Below are 16,331 nucleotides of genomic sequence, written 5' to 3'. Positions count from 1 at the left end.
ATAGGCTATAGGCATAATTCATACATTAATTTGTTCTATAATTAGCTCAAGCCTTTTTCTTTTTTCTTTCTTTTTTTTTCCCCATTTAGTGCATTCAGCACTTTATAAAGATCTTATGTTGAATATTGTTGTATACTTTAACGTGGAAGCATCTAATTCGTCTAATGGAAGTCCAAAACCTGATAAAAATCACTTTCAATGCGATCACTTTAGCTGTACCAATAATATACTAACAAAAAACTCAAAAACCTAGGTGGGTTTTAAGGTGAGTTTTTTCAGGTGGGTCCAACCCGAAAAACTCACTTTCTTTTCGGGCTGGGTACACTTGGACAAACCCTGATTACTGGTGACTGCAAATATAGATACTGAGATCCCCAACTGTGTGATAACTATAGAAGAAAAGAGGGAGTGTACGAACTAAACCCCACAAAGCATCAAATCTTGTCAGGGTCCAACAACCACAACAGGTGAAGACGGTAGGTTTCCTTCTCGTCACTACTAACTACAGTGGCTTTTGCATCGTGAGCACACATGGGTAAACATTTACTATGAAATAGTAACAGATGCAGAATTTTGGCAATGTAGATACAGGTTGGAGACGGATTAGACAGTAAAACAAAAATACTATCATGTACGTAGTATGTATGTTTATGCACATATTTACGGGAACTGTATACATCGATACACATACTGTTAAATATGTATGTATTCAAGGAAATATCTGAGAAAATTTAAGTGCGTAAGAGTACAGTTTCACAAAGAGTACTTAAATACAGCACGAAATTTTATAACAACATTCTTCTGGTTATGTAATTGTATGACCTTAAATTCTACGGTAACTTCTTCAAAATTTATGTTTAAAGAAATCGACTTGTCAATAGAAAGCAACATGAGCCAAATACAGAAAAGAATAGATATTTCAAACTGAATGAATTGTTGTAGGATAAATAAAGACAAGGGTTAATGCGGGAGCAGCTGCACCCACTAAAGTCGCTGTGCAGTCGCCTATGCTATATAGTACTAGCTCAGAAGTATCAGAAGTCCTATTTTGTTTGCGTGATACGGTTCTGCAGCAGACTTGATCACGAATATCACAAACCTGACAAATACATCATTAAATCATTTTAACGAAGAAGCCCACTCGTGATATATGGTTCAGTTTTTGGCAAAGTATAATATGCTCGTTCACCAGGTTCTTTTCTCTCACCATATAGCTCCTTCTAGCTTCTGGATATTGCTCAAAATAAAAATGACAATCAACTCGTTTTCAAACTGAGATATACATCAACGTCATGGAGGTTAATGCTTTTCTGACTGATGCCTCCCATGGCTTCTTTATCAATGGAAATTTTGCAGGACTTGGGTGGAAGTATAAGAAAGCAATTCGAAGAGGACTACAAGCGAATTATTCAACTACTTCTGCCCGCCTAAGGTAAAAGTCTAATTTCAATGTTACACATGAAGCCGTAAACATATGTTATGAAGGACTACTCTGATTACTTTTTTTTATCTTATAACTAAGATAGAATAAACTCCTCAATCACTTTTACTTACTTTATTTTATTCATTTATATATTTTTAAAACTATCATAATTAAAACCTGTAAGTATATGTTCAATAATCCCTCTTCAGAGATCTTTATCATTCAGAGTAAGAATTATAAACAGGTCACATTCGAAAAGATCCAATTCATTGTGTTTACGTAACTTGAATTTATTCTTCACATAAATTTATTAAAACCTCGAGAATGAAAAAGATGTTGTAAGTCAAGCGTGATTACATAGATTAACGTTGGGTTTCACTTTCTTAACACAATATTTAACTTTTTAAGATAAAATTGTAACGTGGAACGTTTGATTCCAAACATTATTGAAGCTTGGGTCACACTTATGCCTTTCTTTAGCACTGCTTCTAAAGCTTCTTTAACAACGTGCACAGAATATTTACGGAACACCACATCACCAGCAAATGAAAGCAGCAATGTGTCAACTGCTTCGTCAGTCAATGAAACAACATCCCTCCCAACAGGATGTCCTGGACTAGAAATTTCATTGTTTAAATTGGAAGACGGCACAACTAATTGTGGAACTTCAAATGGGTCTGAAGGAGCATGTCGCTGCATGAACGAATACAGCTCCCCCAAGTATCCTGGAAAGAAAAACCTACTTTCAGAGGGAACGATATAATGTACAAGTTCAGACGATTCTACAAACCTTAAAGTTCAACTCTTGGGTAATCACTACAAAAATAAGAAGAGGTTTTACAGACCTTATTGAAACAGAACTTGTGATAGATAGGTTTTAAATGTTCTATATGCGTAAACATGAAAGTGAACTATGGCACCTCACGAAACACTCGGCTACGGAAATTTTATTAGGAATATTCCAAGAAGGACAATGAAGGCACTAATTTTAATCACTGCACAAAACTACAAATGATACTGATTTTCTTAACATGTCGGTATTGGCAATGCACAAATCATGTCAGAATTTCGTTAGATATTATCGTGTGTCCGAAACAGAACAGTATAAGTGTCACTAAAGTAGATTTCAAGGACAATACTCGTGATAACCTCGGATATTGAAAACTACTGAATGAGTAATGAGACTGAGAATAGAAGTAACTTTTAAATACTGGTGAATCTCCTGGGCACATAAGGAATCATGTGAAAGCAAAGCTTATATCTACTCCAGTGAAGGAAAAATGATTACTGTTATATCAGTGAAGTACGTGAATATGATATGTGTGACCAATGAAATAAGTTATCCTCAGAGAATAACTTGGTTTAAAAAGATTGAAGTCCTATTTATAGAACGTCCTGCATTTTCAGACCTAGGGCTGCCGCCGCAGAATTGAGCATGCAAGAAAAACACCGTCCCATTACTTTATTTAAAAAAAAAATCCTTAGACTCTGTAATTTGACAAAGAAAAATCGGAGTTTCCTTCAGCTTGTCTGTCAGCCAGTTAGACAAAAGCACTCTTGCATCACAATCTCTTTCCTGCAAGTTATGCACTATCTTCATTTAGTACACCTTAATCTGCAGAACACGCAATATTCTATTTAATAAACTTCTTCCATTTTAAGAGAAAAACAGACGATGAATAAATTTTCTGGGCGAATGTAGTACATAATGAACGATTTCACGTTTCGTACCTCCACTGGTCATCCCGCCTGCCGCCGTCGTTGAGACAAATGTTCTGCATGAATACAATTTTTTTACAACCTTGGTTATAAAGACGAACAAGTTACGTATTATCTATTTTCACACCCAAGTGCGCAAATCTTTCTTCGCGTTCGTGTCACTGACAATGAATCAATCAATTAAATTGGTACATTTCTCCTTTTACAGACTATCCACTCTGGCATGTAACAAAATTAAAACTTGATATGAATATAAACAATAAATTAAATAAATAATACTTGACTACTGGTGATGTTTGTACTCAATAACAGTTGAACACAAGAATCACTGATGAACACAAAGCAGCATCAACTGCAGCACTGTCACTATCCGACAGCAATAATTCCTATATCATTAAACCACAGGAGAATAAACACGATGATCTTTTACGTAAGCCCAGCAGAGATGAATTAAAATGCTGATCAGCCTACAAAGACCAGATTAGACCAGAGCATACTACGAACTATGTGTAGGTCTTGTGTTTCAGTGTAGCCTGATTTATTGTTCGTGGTGTTCTGTTCGACTTGCTTCTTTCGGTGCTATTTGACCATATATCGATATCCTATGGAAGAGTGCGTGTTTCTTGTGAAACAACACTGACTAAGTGGTTCCTTTAAGACATGTCAGCGACTGTTTTTCGAACGTTTCGGTGGTCGACGTAAACCATCTGAACATTGCATTCAAAGCCTGGTGACGAAGCTAGAGAAAGGGAATACTGTTAGGTCTGTACGGCGGGAAGCGCCCGCAGTTACAGAAAGTGTGGGTGAGGTAAAGACACGATTGCTGGCGTCGCTCACAAAGTCTCTTCGCCGTTTATCGCAGGAATCTGGACTATCACGTAGTACGTACCACAGAGCTGCCAAGAAAGCAGGCCTGTATCCCTACAAGTTTACAACTGTCCATGAACTGATACAGACTGACCATGATAAACGTTTAATATACTGTCATTGGTTTCAGCGACTGTACTGCTGGAAGACCAGGACTATTGCAGTGCATATGGTACAGCGATAAAGCATGGTTCTACTTGTCAGAATATGTGAACTCAGAAACATACGTTTGTGAAGTAATGACAACCAGCATGCAGTCGTAGAGGAACCCCTTCATTCACAAAAGGTGGGTGTGTTCTCTGCATTATCACAGCAGCACATCATCGTTTTGACACTACTGTCACCAATGAAGTATACCAGGTATTGTTTCAGGAATTTGTGAAACAACTGGATAACGAGGAACTGACAATTGGCTGGTACTAGCAAGATGGCGCTACATCCCACACGTCTAAAGTGAGTATGGCTGCAGTGGAATCATTTTTCCCCGACAGAGTGATTTCCAAAGGATTATGGCCTCCAAAGTCATCTACCTGACCTTTGACTTTTATCTGTGGAGTTACCATAAGGGTAATGTGTACAAGAACTAACCATGTACCATCGACAAGTTACGTGAGAACATCCGCCGTGAAATCCAAGCAGTCACGCAAAATATTCTGGCAGCAACATTCACGAACATGCAGAACCGTGTTGAACTGTGTATACAGATAGGGTGAGGTCACTTCCAGTATCTTCATTTCTCAACCATAAAGGTATGTCATGTACAAATTTGATTTCACATTCTCTTATATTAAGATTTTTATAACACTTTTATCGGGGCACCTTACGAGTGGGAAATCCCATATATAAAAATAACTATAGAATAAATACAGGGTGCGGCAGCGTTCATAGCGTAATTTGACTTGCCAATGACGTACTGCATGAATGCGGGCCAGCTTGTGCCGCATTCGTGTACTAATGAGCTGCCATTTCGAGTGTGACAGTGATATGGAGCGGTGGAGTACACAGCATCGTGCCTTTGTTGTTGAAAGCTATTTCACGAATAACGACTCTGTTATTGCTACCCAGCGTCTATTTCGGCAACATTTCAACTTTGGACGTCATGAGAAAAGTTCCAGATGGACGGACCATTGTGAGGTGGGTATGTGCATTTCGCACAACAGGTTCTGTTTGCAATGGCAAACCGGGAAGAAGTGAAAGAACTGTGCGGACACCAGAAGCCATGGAAAATGTTCGTGCTGCAATATTGCGTAGCCCAAAAAGATCTGCTCGTCGTCATTCGCAAACTGTGCATATGTCCGATCGCTCACTCAGGAGAATATTGCACGAAGCTCTCCATTTTCACCCATACAAGCTGCAGATTGTTCAGGAAATTAGGCCTCGCGATTGGGTTTCACGAGAAACATTCTGCTTAACCATGCGTGATCTCCTTCGCCAAAAACCACAAATGTTGCACACCATCCTGATGTCAAATGAAGCTTATTTCGAGTTATGCGGTTCAGTGAATAAACAGAATATGCGTTATTGGAGTGATGTAAACCCGCATGAACTGCACATCAAGCCCTTGCACAATTCTCGTGTCACAGTGTGGTGTGGAGTTGCTTCCTTTGGGATTATTGGCCCTTACTTCTTTGAGGATGACAGCGGTGCGGCTGTAACTGTCACCAATGAACGCTACCTAAAGATGCTGCAAGACTTCGTTCTTCCCCAATTAGGTATGGTCGATGTGGATGTGGAACAACTGTGGTTTCAACAAGACGGAGCGACCTCGCATACAGCCAGAATTTGCATGGATTTCTTGCGACAGACATTTCCAGGTAGAATAATTTCCCGTTTTGGTGACATTTCCTGGCCGCCTCGCTCACCTGATCTTTCATGTGCAGACATTTTCTTTTGGGGCTACCTGAAGCAAGAAGTTTTACGAACACGTTGTGCCACCATTCCTGAGTTGAAGGATCCCATCAGAACTGCCGTCGTCAATGTCTCAGGGAATACGTTACGCCGAGTTATGGAAAGCTTCCAACGCCGCCTAGACGAATGTGTTGTGCATCATTTGACAGGAGTCATATTCAAAAAGTAATCCACGCAATGGACAATGACTTACACATTAGTAAATGGTATACCTTTACTATTAATTGACATTACAGTTACTGCCTAATGGTGTGTTTTTAATATCCTACTCTGAACGCTGCCGCACCCTGTAGTTATTCCATTTACTCTATAGTTATATAAGGTTTGTCCGGAAAATACGTATAAATGTTGAATAATAGCTTTGTTTTACAGGTTGCAGTCACCGCCAGGTGGCACTACTGCTGTAGCCAATCCCATCAACGCTCAGTTCGAGTCAGAGCGCTCTGCGTGTCAGTAGGAGTCTGTGGCTGCTTGTTGAAAGTTACTCTGTTTCACCTGCCGTCAGCATGGAGCTCTCTCTGATTGAGGAACAGCGCATCAACATCAAGTTTCTTGCAAAGCTAGGTAAGAATGGCCGTGAGATTTCTGAGTGTTTGAAACAAGTGTACGGAGACAATTCTCTGAAGGAACCAACCGTGAACAAGTGGTTAAAAAGGTTTCGGGAAGGCCGAGAAGACGTGAAAGGAAACCCTCGCCCAGGACGCCCGTCGACATGAGTTCTGATGAAAATGTTGAACGAATTCGGACTTGTGTTCTTAAAGACCGTAGATTGACAGTCAGAATGATTGCTGACGAGCTGTCAATTCCCAAAACAATCGTTCACGAAATTCTGACACAAAAACTTGAAATGAAGAAATCGCGTGCGAAAATTGTACCGAAGCTCTTGACTCCAGAACAGAAAGCAGAGAGGGTTGAGTGCTGTGAGAATTGGTTGGAAGCAGAGGAAAGAGGGGACTTTCTCAACCGAGTCGTCACTGAAGACGAGTCCTGGTTTTACGAATTCGATGTGGAGCTCAAACCTCAAAGCAAGGAATGGAAGCTACCAGGAGAACCCAGAACAAAAAAGTCGCGAAAAGCAAGATCCAATGTGAAGACAATGTTGATTGTTTTCTTTGATTCTAGGGCCATTGTTCACAAGGAATTTGTCCCTTCCGGCCAGAGTGTGAACGGACAGTTTTACGTTGAAGTTCTGAGACGTCTCAGAGCTCGTGTGGCCCGAATTCGATCGGATTTGGCACAAGGGGCAGGTGGATTCTTCATCACGACAATGCGCCCGCTCACATATCATATCACTCGTTGTGCGTGAGTTTTTGGTCCGAATCTCAATCACCGTGACAGACCACCCGGTTTATTCACCCGATTTAGCCCCTTGTGACTTCTTCCTGTTCCCGAAATGCAAAATGGTGCTTCGGGGGCGGCACTTGGGAGATGTGGAAGCCATCAAGGCAGAAACGACACGGCAACTGAAGAGCATCCCAACTGAAGACTTTCAGCAATGTTATCAACAGTGGAAACGGTGTTGGCAGAAGTGTATCTTGTCTAAGGGAGAGTACTTTGAAGGAGACCATATTGTAATACCTAAATAATTGTAAAATAAAGTTCTTACTCTACTTTTATACGTATTTTCCGGACAAACCTCGTATATTATATAGTGGGGATTCCTCGGAAATTATCTGAGGAAAACTGGGTCGAAATTAGCATGTATAAAAAGACATGTTGATATGAAACAAGTATTCGGTTGCTGAACAACGATATGTCAAAAAGCTGCACGAAAATTTAAATGCGTGTGATGTTATGCGTGGTTGCATAACTAACTGACAGAGCATAAAGATAAATAAATTCCATCTCAGTGGCGCTCAACTGTGAAGGCGTAATGGTTCACTCATGCGGTGATGAATTGTGTGTAAATTGGAACAATTACAAGAAGAAAGCACTACACTGACCGGAAATACACAAGAAACGCTCCATGAAGGTCTGATAGTAACGAGGCGGTCTAATGTGATTGAAGATGCACGTGTGGATGTAGGATATGCTGTGTATGTATCGACAATTCGTTCTTGTGATCCTAACAGTGATAGTTGTTATGCATACAATGTACAATTATATCTAAGCTGTATCTGCTGTTTGTTAAATGAAACTAAATAATGATCGCCGAACACTTCCGTGAAGCACTTGTCCAGAACAAAGGACAAATTAGAGTGCTGTATACAACTTACGTTGAGTACTTTCCTCTAGAGAGGGGTGTTTGACGTCTGGACTCGAACCCATGTCTTTGCATAGTATGAACCCAAAGTTCACGTCATACATCTCGTAAACCGGAGAAAACATATCACAATTTAATAGCTCCGCCGGACAACATGAAGTAAAAACACACCAAGTTTGTAGAAAGCGAAACAATAAACTATATGGTGATGCTGTATAGACTTACGCTTTCAAACTCATGCCACTAGCTGTTCAGGGATACCAACCCCAAGAGTATGAGAAACGAACTGATCCACGTGGTGGGATATGTTGTTTGCAAGGTGGAAAAAAATCATGATTTTTTTTTTTTTAAAAATCATTTTTGTTGATTTTTTTTATTTAAATCGATTTTTTTTATATAAATCAAATCTTTCTCATCGTATAATACAAGTCGCGAATTGAAATTAAAGCATTAGGAATTAGTATTAAATGTTAATTATGCCATTTAAGTGAAAGTGTTGGGGTTGAATTTTGAATTATCCCCAATCGTTAACCTATATCAATCCCAAACAATGTTTCTTACCCTTTTTAAATTATGGCTCTTTTTAAAGGTAAATTATAGACTTTCCATCAAGCAGCTACAGCATAATCCCTATTTATCCTAGGATCATGGTACATACATCACTCTCTTTAGAATAGAACAGCTTTTGAAACGGTAACATTCACATTTCCCTATCATATCCCTGAAGCAATAAATTTTGAGAGTAATTGGCATATTTTTTTTTAATTTAAAAAAAATTGATCCCCTCTGGATCCCTCAAAATCAACTGGGAAATACTAAGGGGTGTACTAAATATGTGTACAAAATTTCAAGCTTCTATCTTGAGTAGTAAGGGTGAGGAAACCATTTAACAATGAGCTAAGAACATTCCCACAATGCCCCAGATGACCCCGATGTATTTGGTCTAGGAATTAATTCGTGCGGGTGGACAAGAGATGGCGCAACGAACGGAGCGTCCCAGAGTTCCGTGTATCCACACATGTGTTGCAAACCCCTGTCATCGCGTATCGTTCGTAGTATAGGGCAGTGGATTAAAGCGTCAACAACACCAGTTTGTAGTTAAGTGAACATGGCGCAATTTGTGCCTGATAAAGTGTTTTTGCGGGGTGTCCTGCTGCATTACTTTAACATGCAGAAAAGTGCGACTGAAAGTCATCGTATTTTGGTGGAAATGTATGGTGACCATGCTCTAGCTGAGCGAACGTGTCAGAAGTGGTTTGCACGGTTTAGAAGTGGTGATTTCGGCTTGGCAGACCAAGAGCGAGCTGGACCGCCAAAAAAATTTCAAGACGAAGAATTGACAGCATTGCTCGAGCAGGATTTGTGTCAAACGCAGGAACAACTTGCAGCAGCATTAGGCGTTGATCAAACAACAGTCTCCAAACGCTTGAAAGCCATGGGAATGATTCAAAAGATATCATATTGGGTTCCACATGAATTGAAAGACAAAGACGTTGAATGACGAAAAACCATTTGCGAATTGCTGCTTCAACGACAGAGCAGAAAGGGGTTTCTGCATCGAATTATTACGGGTGATGAGAAGTGGATCCATTACGAGAACCCTAAACGAAAAAAGTCCTGGGTGAAACCAGGTGAACCAGGTCCATCACAACCAAAACGAGATATTCACTGTGCAAAGGTTATGCTGTGCATATGGTGGGATATGAAAGGTGTGGTGTACTATGAGCTGCTGCAACCGGGTGAAACTATGAATGGAGAACGTTATCGACGACAATTAATGGGTTTGAAGCAAGCTCTGGCCAGAACAGACCAGAATGGGAGAACAGACATGATAAACTTATTGTTCAACATGATAACGCTCGCCCACATGTCGCAAAACCGGTCAAAACCTATTTAGAAAATGTCGGATGGGAAGTTTTACCCCACCCGCCGTATTCACCAGACGTTGCTCCTTCGGACTACTACTTGTTCGATTGCATGAACAACGATTTGTTTGGACAGCGGTTTACTTCTTCAGAAGATATCGAAACATGGGTCACTGACTGGATCGCTTCCAAGGATGAGGACTTCTTTCGCCACGGAATCCGTACATTGCCTGACAGATGGGCGAAAGTGGTGGCTAGCGATGGACAATATTTTTCTTAAGGTATTTATGTATTTTGTGTTTGTACTACAGCTTCAATGTGTGCGTACCAACCGCACGAATTAATTCCTAGACCAAATAATATAAAATTTCCTCAGACATCCTTATTTATCCTAGGATCATGATTTGTACATTATTCTCTTCAGAATAAAACAAATTTTCAAATGGTACCCTTTAAATGTCTCCATCATGTATCTGGGGCGGGAAATCACGAAAAAAGGAAATTTCTGTTAAAAATATCTTTTTTAAAAAAAAAATACCTCTGTGGACCCCTCCCCCTGTTTTAAGGCAGGGATCTGAAAAATGCTGAGGGGTCCACTGAGTAAATGTGCAAAATTTCAATCTTGTAGGTGCAAAAGTAAACCCGCGAAAAATAATATTCCCCAAATACCCCAGATTCCCGTATAAAACAGGATCTCAGGTAACAGTTTCCTGAGACATCCCTATTTATGCTAGGAGCATAGTACGTACATCATTTTCTTCAGAATAGAACAGCCTTTCAAACTGTCTACTATTCATACGTCTCCATCTGAGGCGGAAAATCCTTTTTTAAACATTTTTGCCCCTCTGGACCCCGCTGTTTCCACGCAGAGATCTGAAAATTATTAAGAAATGCACGGAACGAGCGTGCGAAATTTCAGTCTTCTGAATGCAAAATGTAACCCGCCAAATAATAATAATAATACGCATAACAAAAAATATCTTTTTAAATTTATGACGTCATTACACACAATGCCTCAACGCAGAAAGGCGTGAAAGCATATGTAACGTTTTCTAAAATGACTCCAGTCTTGAAGAAAACGAAGTAAAAACCCTTATTGGTACTTTTTTAATGGAATAATGAAGAGTCTACCCTATCACCTAAAAATAGGTGATATAATTTAAAAGGTTAAGCACTAAGGAAAAAGTACAGCAACGTTTATCAAAATGGCACTTTTTTTCACAAGTTACTGATATTTGGCAGGGGCCTATTTTTAAAACTCAGAACTAGCTTGCGGCATGAAATACATAAATTTCGCCTAAAGTTATACAATTAACAAAAAATAAATAAATAAATAAATAAATTGGAGGGGGGATAGGACCCCTTTAAATACGCCCTATTATCTGGGAACAAATAAACACCGACACGCACAAAAAAGAATTTTCATCTTAAATGTCGATGGTGATTTCCACGTTGGAATAGTTAACGATTTTAAAACCCAAACGCAATGTTACGAAAAGAAAGCAGGATTGCTCCGTTACCTGTTCAAAACGGGATTTTCCCTAATCATCCTCTGCATGACACTTGTTTTCATACTATACTGTACATTTGAGTCTCATTGTATTGTGATTATTAACTTCCATTATCGAAATAACAGAACAGAAACGGGATTTTACTTATTTGCACTTTAAATTAATTTATTTCGGAATTCGAATTAAATCAACGATTTTTATTTAAAAAATTAAGTGATTTAAATCTTGATTTAAATCGTGATTTAAATCAGACTGATTTAAATCAATTCACCCTGGTTGTTTGCTACGTTATTCTGTTCAAATCTTAATATGAAAGAAATTGTGCTTTGCAACGTTGTTCGACGGAGCCATTCAACTGAATCGGTCATTGGAGAAAGGGCTTAAGTCCAGAATTATTAAGGAGGATTGGAGTTTGACAAATTCAACAATTTCTTTATTCAAATCCATCGAACAGACATCCCATACTTGTGATTTCAGCATTATAGCCTTAAAAGCTGTAATCACAAATTTGGGATGTGTTTGAGGGGTTTAAATATAGGAATTGTTGCATATGTCGAACTGTAATCCGCCTTAATGATAATGGACTTAAGCACTTTTTGCAATGAGAGATTCAATTATGAGAGTGAATTTGTCTGTTCTATACACCGTCCGATGTGTGACGGTCCGGATATGTGGCGACAGAATGGAGATGTTACAAAACAGAAAATGGTTATTGTACTTAATAATATGATTGGTAGTATAAACAACATCTCGTCCGCCTTCTATGCTATGGAAATACAAAGTCGTGTGTTTACTATTTGTAGAAGTGCGACTTATGCACACTGTATTTACAGAAAGTATACGACGTACAATACTGCATGTACACAAATGTCAGGTCATTATACAATATAATCAATGTGTTCAGCACACGTGAAAATCAGGAAACGAAATAGCTGATATTATCAAAAAAAAAAAAAAAAAAAAAAGTAAAGATAATTGCATGATACGTACATCATTACCTATGATGGCTACAGAAACTGTTATGTCTGGGGGAAAAAGGTCAAAGTGAATCACGTGATGTTAAACTAGCGCCAATTTTCAAAATGTCCACCTTCCATCCTTATACACGACGTTGCACACGAAAGAATGCCATTTTGTGTATTAAATAACATGTTATTATCAATTGTGGTAACAGCAGCATGCAATCTGGCAACTAGGTCTTCTGCAGTATGTGGTGGGTCACGATACAATACGGATTTAATATGAGGCCACAGAAAAAAATCTAAGGGCCAAATCCGGAGATCGCAGTGGCCATGCCACGGGAGCACCGCCACTAATCCACCTATTATGGAATCGACCATTCAACCATGCTTGAACGGCAGCATTGGAATGGATAGGCGCGCCATCGTGTTGGAACCACATGCCTTGGCGATAAAACAGTGGAATATCTTCCAGGAGGCCTAGCAGAACGTCTTGAAGAAATATTAAGTATCCCTCTGTCGTAAGCCGTGCAGGGAGAAGGTAGGGTCCAATTACATGGTTCCCAAGCATACCAGCCCACACATTGACACTCCATCGAACCTGATGGCTAGAGCTTCGGGTGGCGTGTGGATTTTGTTGTGGCCAAATGTGGCTGTTAGTGTGTTAAAGAAGCCGTCTCGTGTAAAAGTTCCCTCATCTGTCCACAATATTCGTTGGACAAAGTTAGGATCGCGACGGGCTTTGTGCTCTGAACCATTGACAAAATTCCATTCGAGGCTCATAATCATATTCCGACAAAGCTTGCACTGCAGTGTAATGAAACGCACGCCAATCATTATCCCGCAGAGTATCCCAGACTAGGGAATAAGCCATACCTAATTCATGGCCTATGTCACGCGTACTGGCAGTTGGAGTTTGTCGCAATCACCAATACGGTCCTCGATGTTTGCTGTACGACGAGTACGGGGACGACCTATGTCAAACTGCCACGTTCTCGTAATTTTTGGTCCAACCGTTGAAAGACGTTCTTATCTTGGTGCCGACGATTTGGATACCTCTCTGCATACACACCAGAAGCTGCTGTGGCATTTCCGTGACATTCTCCAAAAATCATGTACATATCACAATATTCATGGACCTGGTACGCCATTTGACACTATTTACAACACTTTCACGAACAAGCACAGCACACAATCTTTATTTACGTTTCTTCAATCGCTATGTAGCGATGTTGAAGTATGCCTCAGGCTGGCACTATTACTTTACAATATTCACTTTCACTGGCAGTAGTATTGGCTTCACTAATGAAAACACCACCAGCACTTTACTCCATATTCATAGATTTCACCACACAGCAAGCATAATTCACAGAGTGGAACACACACGATCAAGCCGCATACTAGAGTGGCACCAAGAGTTGGCAAGTTAAGGATGAGAGCAGCAAGGAGGTGTACACGTCATGAAACATTCACGATGGTCACGTGATTGATTAGTTTCATCACAACGAAATGTAAAATAATACTTGGAGACAATGGGTGATATCAATAAAAATAAGTAGCTACTCCAGAGAAGTCCTGCTTGAGAAGCGGAGTAACTACAGCTGGAATAATCTCCTCCCTCAATTCTGTATCAATAAAACAAGCCACTACGCAACTAGCAACAATAACGCACGAGATAAAACATTTTAATGAAATACATGTAAGTTTTCAAAACCTGTGGTGATGTGGGGAAAATTGTGCTTCATGTGATGTTTACAATCATTAATGAATACCAAATATCAAATAAAATCCACGTAGTGTCATTTGAAAACAAGTAAAAGTTCTACCAAGTTGGCAACACTGCCAACCGAATTGCAACGCACGTAAAAAATCATCATATTGATACAAATCAACTTTCTTAACTTTATCAAAGCTTTAACACACAGTTTCTGATTTAACGAGAAATATATATATTTTATTTTCTATTGTCCCGAGCCGATTTTGGGTCCCGAGTTGGAAACCCTGTAACTCGATAACGAAGCGGAATTCGACTCATGGAACTTTTCTATTGGATTTTATGTCAGGATTCATCTCTCAAAATTGTAGTACTCCCTTTCAATTCGCCTTGTGTTTTTGAGAAAATGGCGTCCAACCATGGCGTCTTAATGAAATTTTCAGCTTTTCATCATGCTATACCATGGGACGTAATAATCAGAAACGTAACTTCTTTACATTTTCAAGAGACCTTATGGAGTAGATTTCGATGCTAGAACTAGATGGTTGATATTGCCCGTGAGGACAGAAAAAAAATATAATTGAAGTTAGCAAAAATTTCACCAAAACTGGCAACATTGCGAGTGAATTGCGATTCCTATTGAACCAATAGGCGAATTTTGGCCCTCCTCCGAAACATACAACTTTATGCTCTTCCTGCTATTGCAATTATGTTACTAAGTACACTCATTTCTCTACAATAAAATTTTTAATTTGACATGTTTTTCAGTTTTTCGAGCAATCCGAGAGGAGGGCAGCCATTTTGGAAAGCTGTATATCGAGAGAAAAAATTTTTTCAGCAAAAAGAAAAAATATGGGTGTAATAACTTTGTACGTAGTTTCTTATTTTAAAAAATAAATTAAATCTGAAGCAGTCGTGTGGACCACCCTGGACGATTTGAAATGGCATCACTCACACGCTTTTCGACCACAAAAATCGTTAAAAGAAAATGGAAGGATGTTAAGATATTCGTTCTCTATCCATACAACAAGAGGATAGCTTTGTAGTTGTTTCGATAGTCATGAATGTTGTTTCTCCTTGTGATATTTTAATACTTTTAAACCTGGATCGAATCTCACTTGATGTCGTTATTTATTTATTTATTATTTTTTATTATTATTATTATTTTTCTTAGCGGATTATTACTTTGAAGTCTGTTATTTAAGATGAAACCAAGATCCTGCTAATATTAAGCCGCTTAGAACATCGGGAAACTAGTAAATAGGAAGGAGAAAAAAATCCGACAATTTTGACAAAACTGAGGATTCTCATGCTTTCCGCTCTAGAGCATTGGAAGACTCAATCATTCAAATGGAACACAACTGTCCACTTAAAAATCTCGCCGATCAATAACGTAAGGACGAATCTTATGCAGACATCATTTGTCTTGAACGGAAAAGATGAGGCAAAAATATAAATACTACAATCCGATTAACATTTTCGCCTAAAAGACAATTTAGTGTATACCACATAAAGACATTTAGAATTTAGATTTCTATATCTATTGTATATACCTCAACCTTTGATTAATCAATGGTTTGAAATAATACGTAACAGGTAACAGCTCCACATTTTAGATTTACTAAAACTTACAAAACTGTTTTAAACTATTACACGTCAAATATCAAGTGCTTTTTAGCAAAAAATTAAGACTCAGAATATCAGGAACTAAAACCTCTCCCTCTAAGAACTCAGGCCGAACTATTGTACCTTGCAGATTCAATTGGTAACGTGACAATTCGGGGCTTTAGGTCCATTTCTAGTGAAAGATGAAAAACGAAACACATTTAAGTTGCCAGAGAATTAGCTAAAACATAGTTATCAGTCATCAACACAATAACGCAGAAAACGTCAAAAAATTCTTGGCGGAAGTCATTTTACGTTTCGTCGTCTTCAAGAAATATATAGATAGATCAATACCCAGTCTACAAGGCAAACGACTCCAAAAATAGGCTAAAACTTACGACTTCGAAATTTAAATATTGTCCAGCTTTAAACAGGGTGTCTACTATTTCAGACAAATAAAATTCCCTGGCCTTTCCAGGTTTTCCAAAACAAAACAGAATATTTTCCAGACTATAATTTAGAGAAGTTAAGTAACCGCTTTTCTCTAAACACTTGTA

The 16,331-nt window shown here is 38.9% G+C and overlaps 1 protein-coding gene across 31 annotated transcripts in view; it reads right to left on the bottom strand.

Moving 5' to 3' along the window:
- Positions 1-16,331, bottom strand: part of LOC145674949 (uncharacterized) — a 768,948-nt gene that overhangs the window by 667,067 nt on the left and 85,550 nt on the right. The window contains exon 4 of one of the 31 annotated variants that reach the window (XM_081745247.1): positions 1,597-2,148. The exons of the other annotated variants lie outside the window; for them this stretch is intronic. Within the exon in view, the coding sequence (XP_081601373.1) occupies positions 1,799-2,148 (350 nt within the window). The 3' untranslated portion in view covers positions 1,597-1,798. Of the gene's footprint in view, positions 1-1,596; positions 2,149-16,331 lie in introns of those variants that run through there. 31 annotated transcript variants of the gene reach the window in all.

The sequence above is a fragment of the Thermobia domestica genome, chromosome 18 (genome assembly GCF_964235325.1).
Source record: "Thermobia domestica chromosome 18, izTheDome1.hap1.1, whole genome shotgun sequence".
Lineage (NCBI taxonomy): Eukaryota > Metazoa > Arthropoda > Insecta > Zygentoma > Lepismatidae > Thermobia > Thermobia domestica.
This window is presented reverse-complemented; position numbering and strand designations above follow the sequence as displayed.